This window comes from Euprymna scolopes, chromosome 14 (assembly GCF_053919585.1).
Source record: "Euprymna scolopes isolate OS-2025 chromosome 14, ASM5391958v1, whole genome shotgun sequence".
In the NCBI taxonomy this organism is placed as follows: Eukaryota; Metazoa; Mollusca; class Cephalopoda; order Sepiida; family Sepiolidae; genus Euprymna; species Euprymna scolopes.
The window spans coordinates 75,802,875-75,828,866 of NC_136495.1; the positions used below are offsets into that span (position 1 = coordinate 75,802,875).

The 25,992-nt window shown below is 31.1% G+C and overlaps 1 protein-coding gene across 4 annotated transcripts in view; it reads left to right on the forward strand.

Annotated features, from left to right (window-relative positions):
• LOC145293097 (troponin C) overlaps positions 1-25,992 on the forward strand; it is a 199,487-nt gene that overhangs the window by 163,747 nt on the left and 9,748 nt on the right. For all 4 annotated transcript variants that reach the window (XM_080139470.1, XM_080139472.1, XM_080139473.1 and 1 more), the window contains exons 3-4: positions 14,947-15,090; positions 20,630-20,872. In XM_080139470.1, the coding sequence (XP_079995596.1) occupies positions 14,947-15,090; positions 20,630-20,872 (387 nt within the window). The remainder of the gene's footprint in view (positions 1-14,946; positions 15,091-20,629; positions 20,873-25,992) is intronic.

A 25,992-nucleotide genomic window follows, 5' to 3' on the forward strand; every position in this document is an offset into this window, starting at 1 on the left:
ACAAGATCCCCTGAATTTCACTTTTTTAAGACCCCCTTATTTTCAGATATTTTCAAGAATTAAAGTCATGTAATGGATTTTGATCAAAATTGGAATCTGATTTCTAAACATAAGGTTTCATCTGTCCTGGGACGGGTCTTTTTCTAAGTTATATATCACTTACTTGGTATCAGAGTTGGATACTCGCCATGATTCATCATGTTGTAATTTAGGCTTTCCAAACGTTGTAACAGAATTCTAAAGTTATATATATATATATATATATATATATATATATATATATATATATATATATATATATATATATATATATATATAAGGTTAAAAGTCCACGTATGCTTCTAGGATAGTGATTTAAAGGTTTTGAAGCATTAAAACGATGTTACTTTTTGTATTTGATATTTTTTATTGTTATTTTTTATATTTCAAGCGATACGTTTTGTGACCAAGAGCGGAGGTCTGCTTGAAATATAAAAAATAAAATATTAAATACAAAAAGTAACATCGTTTTCGTGCTCCAAAAACCCCTCATAACCTTTAAGTCACTATATATATATATATATATATATATATATATATATATATATATATATATATATATATATATATATAAGTGATATTGAAACTTGGAAGCATCATAAGGAATTTTAAAACTTTGAATAGACAGATAAAACTATTTTCAGAACATGTTAAAGATACAAAAATAGTTTATTAAAAGAAGGAAGAAAATTGTAATCCAATTTCTTTTTGTAAAGCTGAAACATTAGTGAGAATTGTGGAACATTTCTAGAAATGTTTCAACTTAAAAAGAAAGAAAGAAATTGGATCGTATTTTTCTTCCTTTTTTAATAAAATATTTTTGCATCTTTTATGTGTTCTGAAAAACGGTTTAATCTGTTTATTAAAAGTGTATATATATGAGAAAGTGCATGATGAAAATAAAAATTGTGTTAACTGCAGTATATATTAATTCATCAAATATTCAAAAACATTCTTAATCCTCAACTCATAGATTTTCAAATGTACGCTCATGAAAATGCGAAAGATTTGTGCAAAGTTTGTCCCAAGGGTGCTCAGTAAAGATCAGAAAGAAAGACATTATCATGACAGCAGGAAGATGGTCGAGCTGATCAATTCAGATTCCGCAGTTTTTGATGCTCTAGTGACCTGCGATGAAAGCTGAATCTATTGCTATGACCCAGAGACCAAGAGATAGAGTTCTCAGTGGAAGCATGTTGGCTCTCACAGACCCAAGAAAACCAGACAGAGCAAATCCTCCCAGAAACTTATGATGGTCCCTCCTTTTGACAGCACGGGCATGATTTACATGCACTGGGTTCCCATTAGACAGGCAGTCAACAAGGAATACAAGGAACACGTTTTAAAGGACTTCAGGAAAAGATTCCATCAGAAGAGGCCAGCGCTCTTCAATCAGGTCAGTGGCATTTTCACCAGGATAATGCACCAGTCTACATCTTTGTCCTTGTCACAAACTATTTGATCAGGATAGGCATCAAGACAGTTCCTTACTCTCCCTCTAGTCCAAACCTTGCTCCCCGTGACTTTTGATTATTCCCTAAGCTCAAGGAAAACCTTGGAGGCTGTCGTTATGAGACAATTGAGGAAATGAAAGAGGCTGTGACAAGGGTCATTCATATGCTCACACAAGAGAACTTCTATGGGGCCTTCCAGAAGTTGTTAGAACGTTACAAGTGCATTGCAGCCAGAGGAGACTACTTCAAAGGGGACTAGAGTTCCATGCATCAATAAAAGTACTCATACAAAAAAAGTCTGGAAACTTAAAGCTGCCTTGTACATACACCTGACAAACCCATTTAGAAACAAAATCCCACCTCTACACTGTAGAGATCTGTAGATGCTGGAAAGCCTTTTACTCTAATAGCTTCCTTCCTCGGACTGCTATACTTTGAAATTCCTTTCCTGCTCTGTGCTCCTCTAACTGTACTGACGTGCAGAAATTTATATGCAATGCAAACCAACATCTCTATTATCTCCTTACATAGTCCCCTGTAAACATGGTCCAAAATAGTAGTCTATTACGTCCTCGTAGCAATATACCTTGTTTGGGGGTGAACAAAAGTATAAAAAAAAAAATAGAGAAAGTAAGGATGAAAGTTCATGTATGAAGAAGTATCACATGAGCATCTTTCTATCACCTGATATGTTGATAAATACAAACAAGTAGCCAAGGTACTGTTTTATGCAATCTTATTTTAATAAGAAATCAAAATCTTGACATTGCTGGTCTCTGTTGAGTTCAGCACAGAAACCTTATGCGCTGAATCCAGCACAGCTGCACAAATAGTTATTTGTTCCTAATGGAACATATTTCTTTTTGTTTCATTTTACTTCAGTCGAAGTTCACAGAAATCAAGCAGGTCTCTTATTGGGGCTAACACTTGATGTCTCTATATGAGATACATAGATATTCGAATATTTCATTAAAATTCTCCTTTACCTCTAAAAACCAAGTTAGTAAAGAAGTTGAGAACATAATTTTCCTCTCCCCAATCGACTATTTAAATATATTATAGTATATATATTTCTTGTGGTATCTTGGTCTTACTGGATTCCAGGGCAAGTATTCATCTAGTCTGGTGAAGAATCCAGCTTCATGCTGTTACTTGAGATAACATCACTTGGAGAATGTGCATCAAATCTTGTAAAAGCCAGTGTTGCCTAAACATACCGACGAGATCTTATTTGGGCTGTGAATATTCTGTGATTTTGAATATTTAGTCAAGGTTTACTTGTAGGGAAAAGTATCGTGCAAGGATCTACACGTCATTATGATAAGTAAAATAACTATAAATTATTTTTATTATTATTTTTATTTTAATGCATTAGTTTTACTGCTTTAATTTTACGTTGCAGAAATATAACTCATTTTGAAGAAAAAAAGGATTTTGCATTATTTACTGTTCTCACCTTAAGTGTTATTTTCACAACGTTTCACTCGATGTAACCTCCGACCTTCTTCAGGTGTATCTTGTTGAATACTGAAAATTTTGTTAAACTCGGGAATCTGCAGAGAATTTTGAACAGAACTCTTTATTTAATTCACAGGAAGTAGCATGCTCTCATTCCGTCAGTTATGACTTGGTAGAAGTACTAAGTAATTAGTAATTGTATTATCAGTCGCCCACACTAAGGACAGAACCTTTAAAAGAAGATCAGTTTTATAACTGGAATTTTCCAAGTATTCCAACCACTGTGGAATTGTAGATAATTCTAGTACAAATTTTAAGAGCTTTAAAACTATTTTTAGAGGTAAATATCACTATTTATTACTATATGTATCATCCACAGCTAGTACTGTTTATAGCTCATCAATGGAGTTAGACAAGCAAGTGTTTCAAGCCGAGATCGAAACCTGACTGTCGAGCTGCAGTCTACACCTCTACCTCTGTGCTATCAGCACCTGCTGAATGTAAGCGAAATCTAGATGTCAACAATGTAAACATCTTTACAGTGGGTTGAAGAGCTTGAACTAGTTTTACCTAATGAGCTTAAGCTAATGTCTTAAGCTAGTTGACTCTCACAATTTTCTTACAAAAACTATCAATATAATAATAAATATATATATTTAAACAATTATTCTTTTATACCTACAGTCACTAGTGTTTCATGCTTACACAACCATCAGTGTAGGGATGATAATGCCAGTCATGAGATTTGAATGCAGCCACGAAGCTACCTTTTGCTCCATTTGCTAAACCTTTACCTCAGGGGCACCAAACAAATTATATATATATATATATATATATATATATATATATATATATATATATATATATATATATATATATATATATACTAGCTGTACCCTGCCACGCGTTGCAATGGCTCAATTAGCTGTAATGGAAAAATTCAATAAAAAGAGAAAATGCATGTTTTTTTATATTCTTAGTACAGCAATTCTACTCCAAAAAGTAAAAAAAAAAAAGGCGAAAATGAAAAAAAATGGTACTTTTGCAGAATAGGATCCTGATCCTCAGGATTACCGTCAATCATGGCTTGGGCTCGACCAACAATCAGTGGATAAAGCTGAACGTAGCAAAAATGTTTAAACGCTAAATGTTTAGTGTTTTTTTTTCTGTATACAAAAATGTAAATAAGTAATTAATATTTGAATGATGGGGGGGGGGGTTACAATACACAGATTCGAAAAAGTTGCCCAAAAACAAATAAATGAAAGCAAAGGTAAGGTAAGTTACGTTTCTACCTAATTGGATAATTGTTTAGTGTTTTTATGTAATGTAAAATGTTTAATCGGCTCGAAAAACAGAAATGGTCGCAGACTCTGTTGAATACGTTAAGTTTGGGAAAGTAAGTTGAAAACTAAAAACTATACAAAACAGTGTCTGAAACCCATCGAATATATGTTACCATGACATAGGCTGGCATAATCGGTGGGTTTCTGACAGTATTTTGTATAGTTTTTTAGTTTTAACTCACTTTCTCAAACTTAAAGTAATCAACAGTGTCCGCCACTATTTGTAGCTTTCAAATACACCAATAAACACTGTTTTTCAAGCCGACTAAACGTTACATTAAATGAAAAGGGTTTATATTACTAAACACAGATACAAAGAAGTTGTCAAAAAATAAATATATAACAATATATATAAACAAATAAATGTTATCAAAGGCAAGAAAAGTAAATGTTCTACCTAACTGGATAAGATTTTAGTGTTTTTATGTAATGTATAATCGGTTCAAAAACATTCAATGTTTATCGGTATATCTGAAAAATACAAATGGCGGCAAACTGTATCGAACACGTTAAGTTTGGGGAAATTTTGGGAAAATGAGTTTAAACTAAAAAACTATACAAAATACTGTTAGGAACTCACTCAATATATGTTAGCATGACGTAGGCTAGCATATAATCGGTGGTTTTAAACTTTTGCTCGATACAGGTGACGACTTTTAATAGTCCCTTTTAGTGATTACCTGGTTTGAGGATATTTGTACAACTAAACGGCAAATCTGCTCCAAAAAATCTGGTATTATTTTACTTTAAGGCCCGTTTCATGTTCGTATATAACGAAATATTTTATTGTAGATTTCGGTGTGCTAAAAACGAATCTGCAAACCGTTTCCATAGCAAAAAGAAAGTTTTCATGATATTCATGAAATTACTTTTTCGAAAAATGGGTGATAACTTTTCAATCTAAATTTAACTTAGAATGAGCACCCACTTTTTGGCCACCTGAGAGAGGGGCATTTTTCTGTGTGTTTCTTGGCTAAAAAGATTTTTGTTTGATTTCTTTTGCATGGTAATAACCCCTGAACTCTGGGACTATTTTTCATTTTACAGCGGTAGCCTTTGTTTACGCTATGCGTGAGCATAAACGAAAGCTGTTTAGCCAATAAACATGGAAAAAAATCCCCTCTCTCAGGTGGCTAGAAAGTGGGTGCTCATTTTAAGTTAATTTTACATGGAAAAGTGATCGCCCACTTTTCGAAAAAGTAATTTCTTCATATCATAAAAACTATTTTTTGCGACAGAAACGGTTTGCAGATTCGTTTTTAGCACACCGAAATCTACAAAAAAAAATTTTGTTATATACGAACGTGAGACGTATGGCCCTTAATGGAAAATTATATAAAAAATCCCGGGGAAAATAGTTTTCAATAAAAACAGCAAATGAATTCGATTGAAAAAAAAAAAATGGATGCTATTTTTTTATTATTTTTCTGTGTGTTTCTTGGCTTAAAAGTTTTTTGTTTGATTTTTTTTGCATGGTACCCTGAACTCTGGGACTATTTTCCATTTCACAAACGTATCCTTTGTTTATGCTACGCGTGAGCATGAACGAAAACTGTTAAATATGCACTCGCGTACCAAACTGCCTTATCAAAAAACCTTTAAGCCAATAAACACGAAAATAAATGCCCCTTTCTCACGTGGCCAGAAAGTGGGTGCTCATTTTAAGTTAAATTTACATGGAAAAGTGATCACCCACTTTTCGAAAAAAAAATTTCTTCATATCATGAAAACTATTTTGGTACTCCTTGGGCGTTGAGTTCCATGGCGACCCGCAGAATTATTTAATGGTCGTTCCCTTAGTCCCCCCTAGTCAAGGCTAACGCATGCAAAATTAACATTTTTTATTTATTTACTTATGTGGCGGAGTTCATCAACCATCACCCCCATGCGAATTTCTATACTGATAGGTTTTTTGAAATTTTTTCACTGGATTATTATTGATTGAACACTAACCAGATTATGAAAAAAAATTGAAAAAAAAAATAATAATAATTTCAACATTTGAAAGGGGTACTCACTTTTTAGTTACCACATTCTGGTAAATCGGTCACCCATTTTTTTTTTTTTTTTCTAAATACGGAAGTGTCTTCGGGAGATATAAAATGGTCGCATGTTGATGAAGCAATGTATCGAGAGGCGTACGGGATGGAAAATTATTGGTAAATTTTTAGATTAGGTCCACCTCCTCAATTTTCTTTTAAATGACTACTTATAATGGTTTTCGACTATGCTGAATACGAAAATCGCATTGAAATTTTGCAGAAATAAGTAGTTATCACGATATAAAAAGTTGTATTATGTATTGTAATCTTTGGCGGCCATCTTTTACGCGTGTGCATTTGTTTATGGCGCGTGCGCGCGTAAAAAGATGGACGCCAAAGAATACAATGCATGATACAACTTCTTATATCTTGATAACTACTTATTTCCACAAAATTTCAATGCGATTTCCGTATTCAGCATACTCGAAAACCGAAAAATGTCGTCATTAAAAGGAAAATTGTGGAGGTGGACCTAATCTAAAAAAATACCAAATTATTAAACATTTCTCCAGCATGTTAGTGAAATTTATAATACTTAAAAAAATTTTTTTAAAAAAACAAAAGTTTTGAAAAAAAAAAAGAAACAAAAAAACTCACCTTTCATAAAAACAGATAAATTATTGTAAAGAAACACCAACAAACTCACCTTTCATAAAACAAATTATTTAAAAAAACAAAAACAAAAAAACACACCCACAAACTGACTTTTAACTAAATAAGTAAAAAAATAAAAAATAAAAAAAACTCGAAACTTTATTTTCATAAAAACAATAAAAAAAAAAGTCATGTTCAATCTATTTTTTTTTCTTTGAGAAACAAATATATTTCTGACTTACAAATGCGGTAGAGGCTCACATTATTTTTACTTTCTATGGTTTTGATATACCGTGTTTTTATTGGTTACAAAATGGGTGACTGATTTATCAGAACGTTGTAACTAAAAAGTGAGCACCACTTTCAAATGTCGAAATAATGATTTTTTTTTTTATTTTTTTTTTTTTAATGATCTGTTTAATTAGTGTCCAATCAATAATAATCCAGTGAAAAAAAATTCCAAAAACCTGTAAGTATAGAAATTACGCATGGGGGTGATGATTGTACAACTACGCCACTTACGTTGCCTTTTGCACTTTTACAAACATTATTTACGTTAACTCTTTTCATAAATAATTTAAAAAAAAAAAGTAACTAAACCATTTATTGATAATTTGTCACGTGTACAAACATTTATTTATTTATTTACGTAGACTTAACTCTTTTCATGAATAAGAAAAGTTTTACTCTAAGAATAATAAAAGGAAAAAGTTACTAAACATTTAAAAAAGGAAAAATAATTTCTCACGTACTTACTTCTTTTCATGAAGGCCAGAGGAATAGTTGGCCGAAAAGTCGTGAAACAACAACTAATAAAGATGAGAATAATAGTCCGCAATAAATAAAAATGGTGCTAATGCAGAGAGTGATCCGCGCTATTTTTTAAATCGTATTTCCACGTTTAATTAAAGTTTTACGATATGTTTTTTTATTCAATTGTAAGATTAAAGTACAGAATAGGTTCCAAACACCCTCCCCTCCCCCATATTAAGAATGGCTTTTTAAATAATAACGTTATTATTTCAGCATGGATCACTCTCTGCATGAGTCTCATAAAAGTTTATACAAATAATAATTATCTCAATAAGTGAAAGGCTCATTTCTACCGGAAATGAAATGGTGGATAATCTTGCAGTTACGAAAAATATTTTTATTTAATTTAAGATTTTTATAATTCGCGATGTTAAATTATTTCAATAACATGCAAACATTCCTTGACTTTAAAAATAGATTTTCGGAAAATTTCAATTAAATTGGTAATGTAGAAATATGGTTCTATAGACTTTGAACGAACCAAGAATTACATTTATATATATATATATATATATATATATATATATATATATATATATATATATACATACACACACACTTGTTATTATTACTGCCTATTTATTACTATATATATTATCTACTATTTATAATTAATGATTCCCATATTGTGTTAAATTCTATAATATGTCTGCTTAGTAGTTGAGCGTCACTCAACATATGTGCTGCTTCTTTGGGTCGCTTTACTCTCCACACTTTTCATTCTTTCTATAATTGTTACTTTGTCCCATAAGAAACGTAAGATGTTTCGTTCTCAATCTTTCTAAAAATAAATCATGTAGGTGTGAGAGAGTCTTGTGCTATTTTGAAGGAAACTTGATGCCTTGTCGTTTTCAGATGCAAGGACCGAGAATATTTATCATCATTGCCATGTCTGGGGAATGCTTACAGGTACATATGATCCCCTACCTTTTTAGTGAGTAAACAAGTGACTTGGTTATATTGCTGTATACATTCTCAATATTCATGCTATCTGATACCTAAATAAAAGAATAACTAATCTGCTTTTATATATATATTGTACACTAGTTATTGATCTTTTTTTTTATAAGAGAGTCACCACTTATCAAGACCCAAAGTCCACATGAGGATAAGGGTTAATGAATGTACCATGGTCACTGAGACAGCAGCGTAGTCATCGTTAATGTTGGAAATTGGGTCAAATTTGATTATTTAAGGGAACAGCTCAACAAGAACTTGTTTACATTAGATTTGAAGCAGGCCATGTTGTAGTTGGTTGGAAAGCTAACCGGCAGAACAGAGTTCATTTTAATTAAATGAATTAGTGTTAAATTCAGTGAGACACCAAAAATTAAAAAAATGAACTTGATATATCCGATTGTATGTTGGAAATTAAAACCAAAAAATAATTTCAATTACATTTCCTTATCGACTAGCAAGGAGACCCGACGTTGCCCGGGATTGAATGAGGATCAACAAATGTTCCACACTTCCAATACTTTTATTGTCATCGAAATCAGTGAAATTGCCCATTTTTCCATCAGATTGATTGATTGCCTGCTCTAGTTATAAACCCACCACACAACACCAGAAGGAAGCTTCATATACCTCTCTGCTGCGCTCCACAATACATTGTAATCTACATTACACTGTAGAGAATCTACAGTTATTTTTACATAATGACTTGAATTAAAGTTTAAAATTCGAAAGTCAAGTATCATGATTCATGTGTGCTCTATATATTTCAAGTGCTCCCTGTCTTATTAAAAAATCTGTTTGTTTTTTTATACACCGAACACTTCTGCTTGTGCGATGATAAAACTTCTCAAATGCACTTGTGATGTTAGGCTGTATAAAAATGCTAACTTTGATCCAAATCAGATTTTTTTTTTTTTTACTCATTTTCACCCCAAACAAGGCATATTGCCACTTGGACACAAGAGGCTACTAATTGGGACCATGCCTAAGAAAGATGTTGGTTTATTAGTACAGTTTAGGAAGCAGGCAGTAGAAAGAGAATTCCAAAGTCTAGCCATTCTAGGGGAAAAGCTATTTGAGCAGAAAACTTTGTGACATTTATGGACTTCAACAGTGAAGGGTTGTGATTTTGTTGCCAAACGGGTTTGTCGGGGATATGTACGTCGATGGGGCACAAGTACAACGAGTTCATCAGAGCACATTCCATTAAAATACTTGTAAAACAAGCACAGGGATGCAACATTGCAGCGATGGGACAGGGGTTGGAGCCTTGTTGACAAAGTGGGACCTATTAGATTGCAGACCTTTTTTTGGACCCTATCCAAGGGAGAGAGAGACTAGTGGTATGTGCACCAGCCCAGATGTGGCAACTATACTCCATACATGGATGAATGCTTGCCTTATAGAGGTACAGGATACTCTCAGGTGTGAGCAGTTTTCTAGCACGATAAAGGGAGCCCACCTTCCCTGCAGCAGCCTTTGCATTGTTGTCAATGTATTTATTCCAGTTCATATTTCCTATGAATGTTAAGCCGAGGAGTTGAAGGAAGAATTCTCAGGTAGGGTGTTATTTGTCATGGATATTGATGGTTGTAAAAGTTTCTTGTAATTGCTAAAGGAGGGCAGCTTAGTCTTACTAGCATTAAATGTCACTATCCGTTTACGTCCCCATTCAACTACGGTCTGGAGGTAATTTTCCAATGATTCAGCCATTGTCTTGGATTTGTGTACATCCGTTCTTCCCGCATGCATGTTATAGAGTGTATCATCAGAAAATATACCCACCTCAGACTTAATATCATCAAAGAGATCATTGATGAATATCAGGAATAATAGTGGTCCAAGGATCGACCCCTGGGCACGCCCACATTAATGTTATGTTGCTTGGGTGAACGTTAATCAATGACAACCTGGATGGTCCTATTGTCTAAGAAAGATCTAATTATATTTAGTATTCATCCAGTTATAACATATGATTTGATTTTCATTAGCAGCCCTTCATGCCAGACTTTGTCGAAGGCCTTGGATATATCGATAGCTACAGCCTTGGCTTCACCCACCTTATCCAGCGCATGGTATATGCGTTCAGAGATGACTTTTAAAATATCTGTAGTAGAACAATATTTCCTAAATCTGTACTGTTTGTCAGGAAGAAGATTAGTTTTTGCAAGGTGGTGGACAAGTGCTTGATTGATTAGAGTCTCAAAGATTTTAGCGAAGAGAACAAGGAGACTTATAGGGTGATAATTGAGAGGGTCGGTCCTTTAGCTGGAATGCTTGTGCACTGGTACTACAGGGGCCATCTTCCAGCTATTAGGGAAGCAGGATTCAGCAAAGCATTTGTTGTAGAGTTTGGAAAGTACAGGGGCTAGTTCATTCAATACTAGGATTTTTTTGGTTATCGATATTTATCAGAGGTATTCTGATAAAAAAAACTATCTAAGAACACTTCCAGACACAAAGTACATTTGTGCCTGGAAGTGTTAAAAAAAAAAAATCGGCCCAGCTCTTTTAGAGTCCATAAAGAACGAAATCACACACACAAAGTGCCTTTTGTATATAAATAGAGATCCTCCACTCCAAATTTGTGCTAAAAATATTCATATTTACCTGTGTAAGAATCGCAGAACTTGTATTAATTGATGCAATAAAAATAAAATATGTCTTTTTAGTCAAGAGAGTCGAAAAATAAAGAATAAAAAATAGATTTTGTGATTTAAAGCTATCATTGAAAAACTGTGACTGATAGACTACTGGGTGGAACGATAAATTTGTCACTCTAAAGAAAACAGCACTACAGCTTTATTTTAAAACTTTTATTGAAAAAATCAATTTAAGTAACTTGATTATGCAGTAGAGCTGACATTTATTTAATGTAGCCGCCTTCAGCTTCAATCACTGCCTTGATATGAGTTCAGAACAGGGAACAGTCTTTTTCCGACGGGAGCTCGGCGAATAATCAACGGATGGTGGCGATTAGGCTAGCTTTGGTGTTGTGGGAGATCATGTTGGTGATGTTCTTGACATATGACCAAACGAAGTAGTCTAATGGGTTCAGGTATGAAGAGGAGGGTGGTCACCTCTTCTAAAGCCAAGCCTGGGTCTCTTTGGATTTGTGGACCAGCGCCGAGTCCTTCTGCCACACCCAGAGTCTGCCAGTGGCCACCTGATTGCAGCAGAGGATCATCACCACACTTTTCAGCACATTCAGGTACACTTTAGTGTTGACTTTCAAGTTGACTTTGAAGATGTGGGGTGGCATCATGTGGCCCTCACTTGAAACCACACCAAAGACCATAACTGTAGCCAGAACCTTTGTTGAGCTGTGCCCTCAAGCGTTGAACCTTCTGAATTTGCATTTTGAGGGTGCTGGTAATGGTCCTGTTGTCATAACTTGGATCAGTAGAAAGCAGGAATTGTACAGCAGCGCATCTCCAATCTCTCTCATCGAACATTGTGTCACTTTCAGACATGATAGAAGGCTCCTATCACTCTTGGGATTTGTACACAATTAGCCAACTTGTAGAGGGTATGCAACAAAAAAAGCAAACCGGTTTTCATCAAACGGAAATGAAATCATGTCAGCTTTTCTAGGGTGATAATTTTATCATTCCACCCTGTACATGTGATTCATGGAATATTTTGAGTTACATGCCTAATCTTACAGGGAAAATAAGATTTACTCATATTAAAATTTGGTTTATTTTTTTCTTTCTTTTACATATAATCTCTATTTTATATACAAATAATTTTATCTGCCTGTGAGTTTCTTCCTATGGACTCCAAAACGGATGGGCTGATTTTTGTTTAAATTTCACACAAATGTACTTTATGTCTTGGAGTGCTCTTAGATAGGTTTTGTATCTGAATGCCTCCAATACATATTGAAAAATTAATAATAGAAAAGGTCGGATTAAAGAAGGAACAGCCGGATTTTGATCAATGTTTGCACCTTTATACAGCCTAACATCACAAGTGAATTTAAGTTTTCTATTTGCACAAACAGAAGGTAAAATCAATAGTAGGTTCTTTGATAAGACTGGTCCTTGTTCGAAATGAATGTTTCTGTTTACAACACAATTGAAATATGATATATGACTCTTGTATTTTAAACTTTAATTCAAACCATTGTATAAAAATAATTTTATAAAATCATCAACAGATTCTCTACAGTGCAATGTAGATTACAATGTATTTTGAACTAAGACACTGTGGAGAGGCATGTGAAGCTTCTTCCCGATGGTAGGTCCTCAACTAGAGGTGGTAATCAATTGATCCGATTTCAAGAACAATAAAAGTATTGGAATTGAGGGATATTTGTTGATTCTCATTCAATCCCCGGCAACATTAGGTCTCCTTGCTAATTATATATATATATATTATTACCGTTTGTAATATGCTTAGTTACATATGTTTCCACTACCAGAATCGAATTAACGATCTGATAATCTGTAAATCTGATAAAGCTATCGGATCGTTAATCCGATTCTGGTAATGGAAACATGTGACTAACAAGATTAAAACGGTAATAAAAAATATATATTTTTCTCTACAGTAGTATTGAGCACTTTTTTCAGACTTTTTACCATTTACTCATTATATATATATAATTAAATAAATCAAGTAAATATTTATTACATCAGTTTTACCTTTCAATTTAAAATTTAGAAATAAAATTATTTAATCGTTACATTATTAAATATGGATATTCAAGTCAAAGAAAAAACTTTTTAATAACATTTAAATTTTGAGAGGATGAAAATATTCAATTTATTTTCATATTATAGATCATCATATTTAACCGATTGTTTCTCTCCTTTGGTTATAATGTAAATAGACAGTTATAAATACATAACTGTATAATTATACTGAACAATGTCAATAGTATTATGTGACAATGGATACAATACTAGTCTATTATTTCAGGTTTCTCTATACCTTTATAACACAAGCTTAGGTTAATCATACTAAATCAATAGTAACAATAGTATAATGACTAGAATAGAATATTAAATACTAGCAGGACCCGTGGAATAAGAAACATATTTAACCAACAAATAGGTTTTGATAAAGCTAATATTTTTATGGATAGCACAATACATTAGTTTTTTTAGACAGAAAAATCAATAGCATGCAAATATGAGTTTCTTAACATTTCTGTAAAAATAGAGTCAATTGTATTTTAAATATAGAAATGACCCAAATGAGATGAATTAAGTAATATTAAATACTCAGAAAGTAATATTGTGCTACATAGTTCAATACAAATAACAAAATCACATTGTAAGAGAATCTTTAATTTACTTCTTCAGTCCAGCACTTCTTGGCAGACAATGTTTTTCCCCAGTTTCTTTTGAATGTTCCCTTTTTTTACATACTGTTTCACTGACTTCTTTCTTCATTGAAGAACTGTTGCATATCAAATTAGGAGTTCTTTTATCACACCATTACAATAATAATCATATATTATTATAATGATATTCGAAAGAGACTACATAAAAGAGAGGCCAGTCTTATATTCTTGCCCAAGGTTGACAAATTGCCCTTTTTAAAGCTAAATTTTGCGATTTTCTCCTTTATTTTTTGCAGTATAACCTTTAGAAATTGTATTCAACCTTTTTCAAAGCATAACGTATGGATTAACTAAGGAATGAACAAGCAGAATATTATACAGATTACTAAGGTTTCAGACATTGCTTTGGATATATGTACATTTGTTTTTTCCCACATGTAAGATATAGGGCATGGTGTTATTGACAATTATACCATCTGACACAATTTTATCAAGAATTATAAAGGTTCAAAGATTGATCCCTACAGTACACCTGCATTAATGCCATGTTGTTTGGACATATGGCCATCGAAGACTATATTTTTGTCTTGTCTAAAAAGGATCTGATTATATTAAGTATAAAAAAAATTTAAATTATTCTGGATTTTTCATACTGAAAATAAAAAAAATTATTCTCCAAGTTGAACAATTTCAAAGATATTATGTTAGTAAAATTCAATTATTATATTTGGTTGTATTAACATTTTTTTAGCGCAGTTGCTTTCTTTTACTATTTATAAGCAAAGATATCATCGGTTGTTTTTATTCAAATAAAGAATAACATACTGAACATAGAAAACCAATGTTTTTAATAAAAAAACAATTAAAGAATAAGAATAAAGAAAAGCGTTTAAAATGTTTAGCCACATAAAATATGTAAATTAAAAAAGAAAACTTTTTTATATTTTTAGATGCTCATCAAGCATTCAAACGTCATGACAAGAGAGATGAAGGGTGCGTACCAACGAAAGAGCTGAACAATGTCTTCAAAGGTCTCGCACTACATGTACCCGATGACAAACTTCAACATTGGGTAGATGAAATGGATGAGGATGGTAAGTTTTCTATTATTTATGCTTTTCTGTTCCCTAAAAGAGAAATAACATATTTACCAATTCTTGAGAATATGTAAGACTATTTAAACAGAATTACCAAACATTTTGCAGTTGAATATTTCATTGGTTATCGTTTTACAACATCTCAACCTTTTCAGGTTCTCGACTGAGCTTTGATCTATGGTTTCTTACCCCACCCTGTAAAACGTTCACAACAAATACTCGTCTAGTTACAACTGTCAACAACTTCACTCATTTTCTAGCTGCACCTAAAACTAAGCAGAAAATTCCATGAGCAGAGTTTCTTTACTAGATTTAATTTTTGCTACTGTTTATGTAGAAAGAATATTATGAAATATTTTCATAGAAGTTCAATGTTATTTGTTTATATATAAAATAAACCAAATAAAAGAAGATTTGTTTTTAAATTAATAATTTTTTATTAATAGAAGAACCTAAAATTTATCACAGAAAAAATATCTTTAAAATAATTTTTTAAAAAGTTAATTGAATAAAATTCTTGTTCATGCATTTAAAATGATATATGCAGCTTAAATGATATTCCTAGCAATAAATTGTAACTATGCAGTAAAATGTGTTTTCTTTTTAAATAAAGTTCACATTTAAAATAAAGGAAAAATAAAACAAAATAGTAATTTCATTTTAATAATAACAGTATTTACGGCAATCTCCTGTTTCACAAGATAACGGCTTTCTGCATCTTGTGCACTGCAGCGTCTGCTATGGCTATATGGTTGAAACTGGAGTTGCTTCTCCAGATGTAGGCCTGGGTGATAAGGAGGCCTGGGTGATAATGAGACCTAGGTTTGCCCAGTTATCAGGGTCCTCCTCTTGGAATAGCAGACAAAGACCAACGGAAAGGCAAGCCAATATGGTCAGAGCTAGCATAGCTGCAGGAGTTGCTGGAAAGGTGTTACAGTGCTTCTCCATACACCTGTTGGGTACTCCCTTTAATAGTATTAGTAAGCAATAAAATAATAGAATTAGCAATCTATAGTCAAAGATTATGTGATTTTTGCTTACCACTTCTCCCGATGGTTAGATACAATGCCACATGTGGGTTGAATGAAAGTGTTACTATCGAACAAGGGAGAGTCAAACCTGACACATCCAGTTTTCAGTTTGTGACATTAAACAATTAGCAACTGACCTAGAGATGATGTTAATTTAAAAAATAATGTCAAAAATTGGAATTTATTATTATTTTTGATCACCACAGGTTTGAGATATATTATCGTCTGGGCACACAGCAACCACTGTTTATGTTATATAAGCGTTCTATCACCAAATATAGTATTCGTGTTTGAAGAAAAAAGGTAAAAGGAAACAGTTTGTTAACATAGAACAACTAAAGATTGTTACAAACTTTTATATACAAAGGAAATAACTAAGAAAACTAGATCCTAAAACAGAAATAGCTTGAATGATGGTGTGCCACTCCAAAAAAAAAAAAAAAAAATATATATATATATATATATATATATATATATATATATATATATATATATATATATATGAAACAAAGTTTGAATATTATCTGAGATTGGGTTGACTTAATCAGAAAGATAATCTAACAGGCAAAACCATTAGTGTTTTAAAAGTAGGCTAAACAATAGGGCGAGTTGGCCTGCCCTGAAAGTCTAACAAGAGAAAGTGTCGCTTTTTAATTTCTTACCATCGAGGAGAGAGTACGAATTCTTGCTCATAGTACCATTCTCTTTTAAAAATTATGTCCGAGGAACATAACTGACTCAACAAATGAATTTTACTAATTTCAGTGTTTCTATTTAATAAATAATTACAAGAAAATATACACATCCTATCAATGCAAATATGTAATAGTTTTATGAATATATATATAAAAAAAGCTTCAGCTATTTATTTATTTTTTCTTATGGCATCTTATAAAATCACTACACAAAGTTGTTGCTTGTATGTACAGAAATGAAACAAAATTAGGAAGAAAAATTACTTGAAAGTGTTTAATAAAATCATTTTGTAACTTAAACACTCAATATACTTTGGTATGCACCGTTTTTCTCTATATTATAAACATTGCATGTTAGTAATTTTATATATAAAATTCACTATGTGTGTTTGTCTGTCTGTCCCCATTTTTTTTAAAGTGCAGCTCCTGCAAAATACTAGGTCGCAGAGTGGTGTGAGGCAGTTCAAATGATTGGATATTTTTGTGAATCGTTGGTTAATATATATAAAAGTGACCTTGTCGGTTTGTCCGTCTGTTTGAGAAACGGTCTGTGCAAATATATATTTATACATTAAAGTCAGTTCATTTTTAACTATTTCTTATCCATCCGATAATAGCTCAAATGGTAACGACTAAGGCTGGAAAGCTATATGTTTTGGTTTTGATGCTAGCTGATGACACCTAAGTCATATTTTCTTTTCATTATTACTTTTGAAATCACTACTATATATTACATACAATATTATAATCAGTAGAGAATTGGCTGTATAATGATAAATACAAAATTTGCATAAATTAAGATATCATATTTGTTGACTGGGCAACACCAGAAGTCTGTTAGTCATTAACATAAAAATAGAACAAGAATTCTCAACATGTGAGAATATGACATAATGTCTAAGAATGTTACAGATATCGCATTTCTAATAAGATATAATATATAATAAATAATATAAAAAATGTTAGTGAAAATATTATTTTAAATAATCAACTCCAGTAATGTACAAATTCAGGAAGGATTATTCGCAATTGGGTTTTGCTTTAATTTGTTTGAATGTATTACATATCACAATTAGGCACTTACCTTTCATGTTGAAATTAGTGAAAATTACAAAAATTGCAAAAATTAATAGAGTAGAAAAATAATAACAAGTAAAAATAAAATTATCAAATTATGGAGAGTTATCATATTTGTTAATGTGGAAGAATTTTTTAAAAGCCAGAGGAGGTAACTGCAATTTATGAATTTGACAAATCTACCATTTTAAAATTGAAAATGGTCGGCTGCTAATATCTATTCTAACAGATCCTCTACTCGATCATTTTATAAACTCAACAGTAGGTTCTCTGCAGTGCAGTGTAGACTACAATATATTGTGAACTGGGGGGGGGGGATGTTAAGCTACTTCCTGGTGCACTGCAATAGGTCCTCAATTAGAGCAGACAATCAATTGATTTGATTTAAATATGGCCGATTTCATCGATTTTGATGACATTTAAAATAGGAGTGTGTGAAACATTCATTGATCATCATTTAATCTCGGGCAACGTTGGGTCTTCCTTCTAGATTATTGCATAAAAATGCCATGATTAATAATCAAATTCAGAATAACACTTTGAAGGAAATAAAATTAATGAAGGAGAAAAAGACCTTGACCTTAGAATAATTATTTTCTAGTGAGAGAGGACCTTTTCACCTCCCTACTTTCTCTTTCTCACAGAAGAAATGGTGTAAGTCTATCTCTGCTCTATCGTTACTCTCCAAACATTCATAAATACTCGTCTAATTATGACAACTGTCAACACCTTCCCTCATTCTTTAGTTGTGCCTAAAACTAAATGAAAATTCCATGAGCAGAATTTCTTTCCTAAAATTGTCTGTGTGTGTGAACTACTTCCTAGATGACTATAGCATAATCATTTTCAAATTCAATGTAAATGAGTTTCTGTTGAGCCATCCTATTATATAATCAACCTTTATTCAAGTTCCACCATTACTGATCATCATAATCTTGGTCTCACCATCTACCTAATACTCATTAACTCTTATCTTAGAATGGCATTCGAACCTTGATATGTGATGATCCCTCCCTCCAATTAAAAAAAAAAACAAAACAAAAAAAAAAACAGTTTAAACATTTACATGTCAGCTACGGATCCAGATTTTTACCAGTAAGTATTGCTGTTATATATTGGGATTGTATGCTAGTAAGTAGAGATTATGTTAACTAGTATGAATTTTAGTGAGAGTTACATGCTATGAAAGCCTGGCGACAAACAGAAATAAACGCAGTGCAGCTACTAGACAAAGTGTGCTAGAAATGCAGGCATTGAATTTTACATAAAAATGATATTACATGTTCAGGAGACAAAACAGTTTCTAGTAGTTAGAGTCAGGACGGGGACAGACAAGACATGCCCAACAATGTAGAAATATATGCAAATATTTTGTTGTGACCTGTCTATTTGTAGACCATTTTAAAGATAAGTAAGAAAATTAAGTAAGAAGTAACAAATCAATTCGTATGTTACTTCATTTTAGTACATAATTTGGCCGGAAAAACGACTCCCCCATCCTCCCCTCTTTCACAAAATCTGCATTAGGTTAGGGTCAAAGAATAAATAATCTTTTACTAAATTTTAGATATAATTCACCCAGAGCAACACCAATCAAGAAAATATTAACTTTGTGGGTATTTGTTTTGTCACTTAGTTTTAGCTGGACATACAAACATACACACATACAAACAACTGCCCTTTATATTATAGACTAACATGGATATCTGGCATTGCCCAGGTGGGCATGAAGTTTGGTTTGAACACAGCTGCTATACTAAGGATATTGAGCACTTTCATCGATACCCGCACAAGAAAAGAACAACCTCCTCAGATATTTCAGCAGAAGAGATAAGAAGAGAATCCCCACCTAAATATATATATATATATATGAATTAAAACAACTTTTCTTTCAATCAAAACAATAGCAACTATCTGTGTGACCCCCCCCCCCAAAAAAAAATGAACCATGGTAGCTGGGTTCGAACCTAAAAGAGGAAAGGAAGGGGGAAAAGCTAATGTGCTAGCTGTTACGGCCATGATGACTTATGACACTACAAAATAATGTTTTTAAAAATACTTTCAGTTTGTTACACATGTGTCACTTGTGAAAATTGTGACACGAAAAGTAACCCTCCAAGAAATGGTTCAGTTGACCACCACAGAATTGATTTTTTTTTCTAAGTTTTACGTATGTGTCTGAGGATCACTCTTTCAGATGCTACTGGTTTCAACTCAGTCTGATGCGGGTGACAAAAGTTTTTAGCAGACATATGAACATACAATCACACACACACAGACGTTTGAGATTTATACAGACTAGCAAGGCTACCCAATGTTGTCCAAAGTCATAATGAATCAAAATAAGACGGTTTAAAAGTGTGTAACATCATTATATTAAAACTTCCATCTCTTTATCTTTCTTTCCTTCCTCCTTCCCCGTTTTCCACATCCTCTTTCACCTCTCCTAGGTAATATAATATATAACATTGGACACGGTTGAAAAACTGTCCCCTACTACTGACCTGATCCAATGAACATGCAAAGGGATAATTTTGTTTTAATTTTAGATATTATACATTCGGGGCAATGCTGATCAAGAAAATGTGAACTTTATGGGTCTTTGTTTTGTAGTTTTTGACTTTTAGCTGGATATAAAATCATACAACAATACACACAGAAAACTGCTCTTTCTATAATAAATTATCTGAAATGTAAGTTTGATTTGAATGTGATGCATTTGTTTTATTTCAGCTGTTGGTGTGATCAAATGGGAGAGCTTTAAGATTCTGTTTGAACGTAAAGTCCAAGAAGATGAAGATGAACGTGAACTGAGATCTGCCTTCAGAGTCCTTGACAAAAATAATCAAGGTGTGATTGATGTAGAAGACTTACGCTGGATCCTCAAATCACTCGGAGATGACTTGACTGATGATGAAATTCAAGACATGATCAATGAAACAGACACTGACGGCAGTGGCACAGTAGACTATGAAGGTAAAATAAGAATTTCCACACTAAAACCTATCATTGTTTTATGGAAATTATTACTTTTTAAAATCTTGCTGAAATATGACTTTTTAATTAGCAAAATTAATCTATGTGTAAATGAATATTTTTCTAACATTCTTTGTCAATTTATGGATTTTACTCTTTAATTTTCTTGAAGATTAGAAGATAACTAAGTTCTTATTTAAAATTTTACTCAAAAAAGAAAAAAATAGTACAGAAAAATCTTTATGATGTCTGTATTTATAATGGAACAAAGATGTTATATTCCAAAAATAATATAAATTGATCAAGTAGTCTTTTTTTAACTAAGAAAATCAAAATTCACAAATGTTAACGAAACAAAAAGTTTTAATCATTTTGAATACAAAAATGTTGGTAATTGAATTGAGTTGCTGCCCTTGAATTTTAACACATTCTAAAAAGGTGGTTCATATTTTGCTCATCATAAAATTTGTTTTTTTTTATATCTTTGTTCTGTGACGAGTATATACATCATAAAGATTTGTTTGTATTTTCTGTATTTTTGTTGTTTTAATGAATTCTAAATAAGAACCGATTCCTATACTTTCTTCCTGTTCAATATTTTTCCTTTTTTGACTTGTATATTTTGATTCAAACTCTGAAAGTTTCACTAGTATTCGATGTCATATACTTTTTTAAGTCTAGGATAGTGAAATTATGATATTTTGCCATTCCTACATATATCATAATTCCGCAGAAGAGAAAACGCATCTAAACAAATGTAAACTATTTGATGGTTTGTTAGTAATCCAACATCTATTATGATTCCGTCCTAAAGTGACCAGAAATGGAACTTTTTAGTGAGAATCGCTTGGTTCTATGGTTTCTTTTTGTAATAGTCTCCTTATTTCAGAAACAATGAAGGTTTTATCAGCATCTGAAAAACATCAGCATTTCAGTTATGAGTTTGTAGATAAAAGGTGAGTAAATAAGGAAAAGGTTTGAATATTTATAGCAATATTACCTGTCATATTGCTGCTATAATAATTCAAACTCATTCAGTTTGGATAAAAACCCTCCAAATGAGATTGACATGCATAAATGTTGTCTTGAAAAATTTTGTAGCCTTGGGATCATGTTGTAATGCAAGTTTCACAATCTGGTCAGTTTTATGTTAAAGTAAACCTTAGAGCCCACCAATAGGTTATAGAGGTGGTGTCCCAAATCATAGAAAAAAAGAGAAGTGGTGATTGTTTGTCCTGATTGCCTTACAATTCAGTGATTTATGAAGCTCTTTTTAGAGTTTTCTACGTCTATTAAAAGCCTTGGCTGAAGTATTGTTAATTATGGATCCTTAATAGCTTAAACAAAATCAAAAGTATAGGTAATCAAAACCAAATTTAGCAAGATCGTCAGTTTGCTAAATTTGCACAATCACAATTTAGTGCAGTGCCTCTTTTTGTTGCACATGTTGTAGATAGTATTTATTGCCCTTGGTTCACTGAATTTATGTAAGTATCATTTGTTTTCACTAGGCACTACTATGTGGGTGCTTATAGTGATGTACGAAACTCAGACAAGCTACATTTAGTGTGGATGCTTTAACGTAAGAGATTGTTTGATTGTAATCTGTAGGCTTAAACAATCTGGTTTTATCTAGAATTTAAGCAGAGTGATCTGCTTTTTGGGAGTCTAGTCTATATGTGAGTAGACAGTAGTCTGCTTATGTAAACAACCTGGATATATGCTTGTAAATATTGTGCAAACATTCAGTTTTTGTTTGTTACTTATTAAAACATGGCAGTCAAAATCTTCACTCTTGGGCTTCACATATACTTCCTGTAGCTCTCCCATAGCGTTTTCATAATTTGTAAAGTTGCCAAAATCTGCAATATACTTATGCACTGAGGACTCAACCGAAAATGAAATAAAATTTGAAAACTTCCTTTTGCAAAATCACCAAAAACATACAGTGATTGGAAAAGTGTTTCCATATCCATTTTAAATATCAGTATTATCTTTTTTTTAATAAATCACAATAGTATTCATGGTACTATGAGTAAAATACAGAAGGCTTATGAAAGGCTTTATTCATATTAAAAAAGTGCAAGGACGGAACTAATGCACAAAATAGGGGATTCTCAGTTTAGCATGTAACAGATCCTGACAACGAAATGAGTCTAACATATTTTAACACATTACTGTTTGCATCTGCACTCAAAGATGAAAATTAATCCATGTGTAAATGAACAAAAATATGAATATTTGCAAATTAAATTTACAAAGTAACATGTATAGTTCCCATAAGAGATAAAATATTGCTATTTTTGTTTTTACAAAGTTCTAGGTTTGTTTAAAATACTTTGAGTTTCAACAAGAATTATTCAAATTGAAAATATGCAACTATACTCAATAATTTCTGTTAAAGATTTCAGTTTTTTCAAGTTTATTTAGTTTAAGATTTTAGTTTCTGTTGCTGATCTTCATTTTACGTACATTGGAAAACAATATTTGAATGTCAGTTTCTAAAAGTCGACCAACACATGCCAATATGTAAAACAGACGTTAACCCTATTATGATGATAATGATGAGAAGTTTAATGCAAAAATTATTTTAAAAAATACAAATTTTCCAATTTTTAAATAAGTTACTTTTTGTTGTGGCAGATAAAGACAAGAACATTGTTTTAAGTGCTAATTTTTATTTTCTCTGAAAGCAACTTTTTCTTGCTATCATAATCACGTCAGAAAATATACATTAGAAGACAATTAAACTGCTTATTTGAAATCTTTAAAAAGTTATTCATGAATTAAATTTTAAGAGCTGTGAAATAATTAAATATATGATCAGAAGTCAAAATGATAAATAATTCACATTAATATACGATTTATAATAGTTAAAAAATATCATCCAAATAAAAGTTTTAAATAATTTGATCATTTCAGAAATTATATTGAATCTGAAAACAAGTCAATTATGATATTTAAAAAAATAAGTAAAAGTGAATCTTATATTTTAAACATTTCTTGAAACTATCTCCAGTATTTTAGGTGCACAACTTATACCACATTAACAACATTTGTTATTGGTTATTGATCATATATACTTATCTATTGAAAGGATTCATCAATCATACTTGCCTGCTAATGTGTGTATAACCATATCACATAACTAGTTTGTGTTTCTATCTACATTTTTTGCACTTCAGTATCCTTCCTTCTAGCTGCTTCTACATTATGCATTCATATTTACATTTTTTTTTATTTCAGAGATATTTATTGATAGAGATAACTTTATTTCATTAATATATTGGTGCCCATCAAAACTAAAAGCTCTTACATTTAAGTTTTAATTATTTTTCGATGTTTTTCTTAAAAAAATTATTTTAAAAAACATAAAATATTTTATTTAAATTATTTATGTTTTTTAATTTCATATGGTAATAGAGATATTTATCCTCCAAATACAAAGAAAATACAACAAATTAAGCAAAATTGTACTTGTTTTATTCTTTAATTTTTAATAAATATTTTATAAATCTAAATAATAATAAAACTTGATATTTAAGGTATCAGATATATTTATTTTTTTTATTAGCTGCAATTTATTAACGCAAGATCTGAACAAATCTTTTGCAATAGTTAAATTAGTTGTTTAATCACTGGCTAACATCAAAACAGTGTTCAAATATATTTTTAAAAATGGTTACAAATAAAAACGTTATTTTAATACTGGTTTTAAAGAAGAGCAGATTAATTCCTCACCAAAATTATTTTATGAACAATTCTTTTGTCTTAACTACATTCTTCCATTGAATTAAATCCAATTTAACTAATATGAAAAAGTTCAAACTTTTATACAAATATAGTTCAACTTATTGACTGAAAATTATTGTAAAAATGATGAAAAAAATGTTATATTTAATTTTTTTTGTATGTGAATCTGTTTTTATAAATGTTTTAATAGATTTCAAGATTTTACAGGTTTTTTACCAATAAAATGTTATTTTTTTAAATTTAACAATAAACATATGTCTTACTCAATATTTCTTTTCAGCAAATATCAATTGTTTGCTATTTCAGATACCAAAATACTTTTGATATTAAATAATATATTTATCTATTAATGTTTCAGTGTAAATCATGTTTCTCTTATTCACAGTTAATTTTCTATAACATTAATATAAAATGTAAGACAAATTTCTATGTAACATTGTTTTTTTTTTATTTTGTTACATGTTTAAATAATTCTTGTTTGTATACATGCTGTAGTTCTAACAGAATATTACAAAGAAAATAAGTTTATTTAGCAATTGAAATAAATCAGCGAAATTATAAACAAACATTGCTGACTATATAACGATTACAATAAATAAGTTTATGTTGTGTCACAAATATATATTTTTAGATTTATGCAAGTAATAAGTCGTTTGTAAAATTATTTAAAAATTAATTATTAAAAGCTTTAAAATAAGTGTAAAACAAACTTAATTTTTGATATTTTCATAAAAATGTATTTCTTAGAATGATCCTTGTCTTGTATTTTATAATGCAACTAAATAATTTAAACAAGGAAATACAAAAACTGAATAAACAATTTGTTTAAATGTAACTTATTTGTAACTTCTTTTGTTAATGGTAAAAAAAATGTTTGATAAAATAAAAACCTTTTATACTTTTAATTTTTCTAGAAAAATATTTTTCAGATAAATTTAAAACATTTATAAATTATCGATTTTAACAAATTCTTGTAGAATCGTTTACAAACAATTTTATATATCTATTCAAATAGTTTTAGAGGTTACTTTTTTTTAGTTTAATGTGATTTTTGTCTAAAATAATTTAAAACTGATTTTTTGTGTACAAGAAATGTGGCAAATGTTTACAATTCAATACATATTTTTCATTTAGTTTTGTTTCCATTTTTTAAGTTTTTTCTTTTTCAAAGTAAATTTGAAGCAAGAAAAAGCTTGAAATGTTTAATCCTTATGATTTCACAAAGCATTATGATATTGATAGACACATTTTCTTTTTTTTTTAGCTTCCATAGAATTAATTATTATTATTTTTTTTTGCTTTTTATTGCTTTTACATCATAATTGTCTTCACGTCTGTTGTATTTCCAACTCCTGCTTAACCATCAC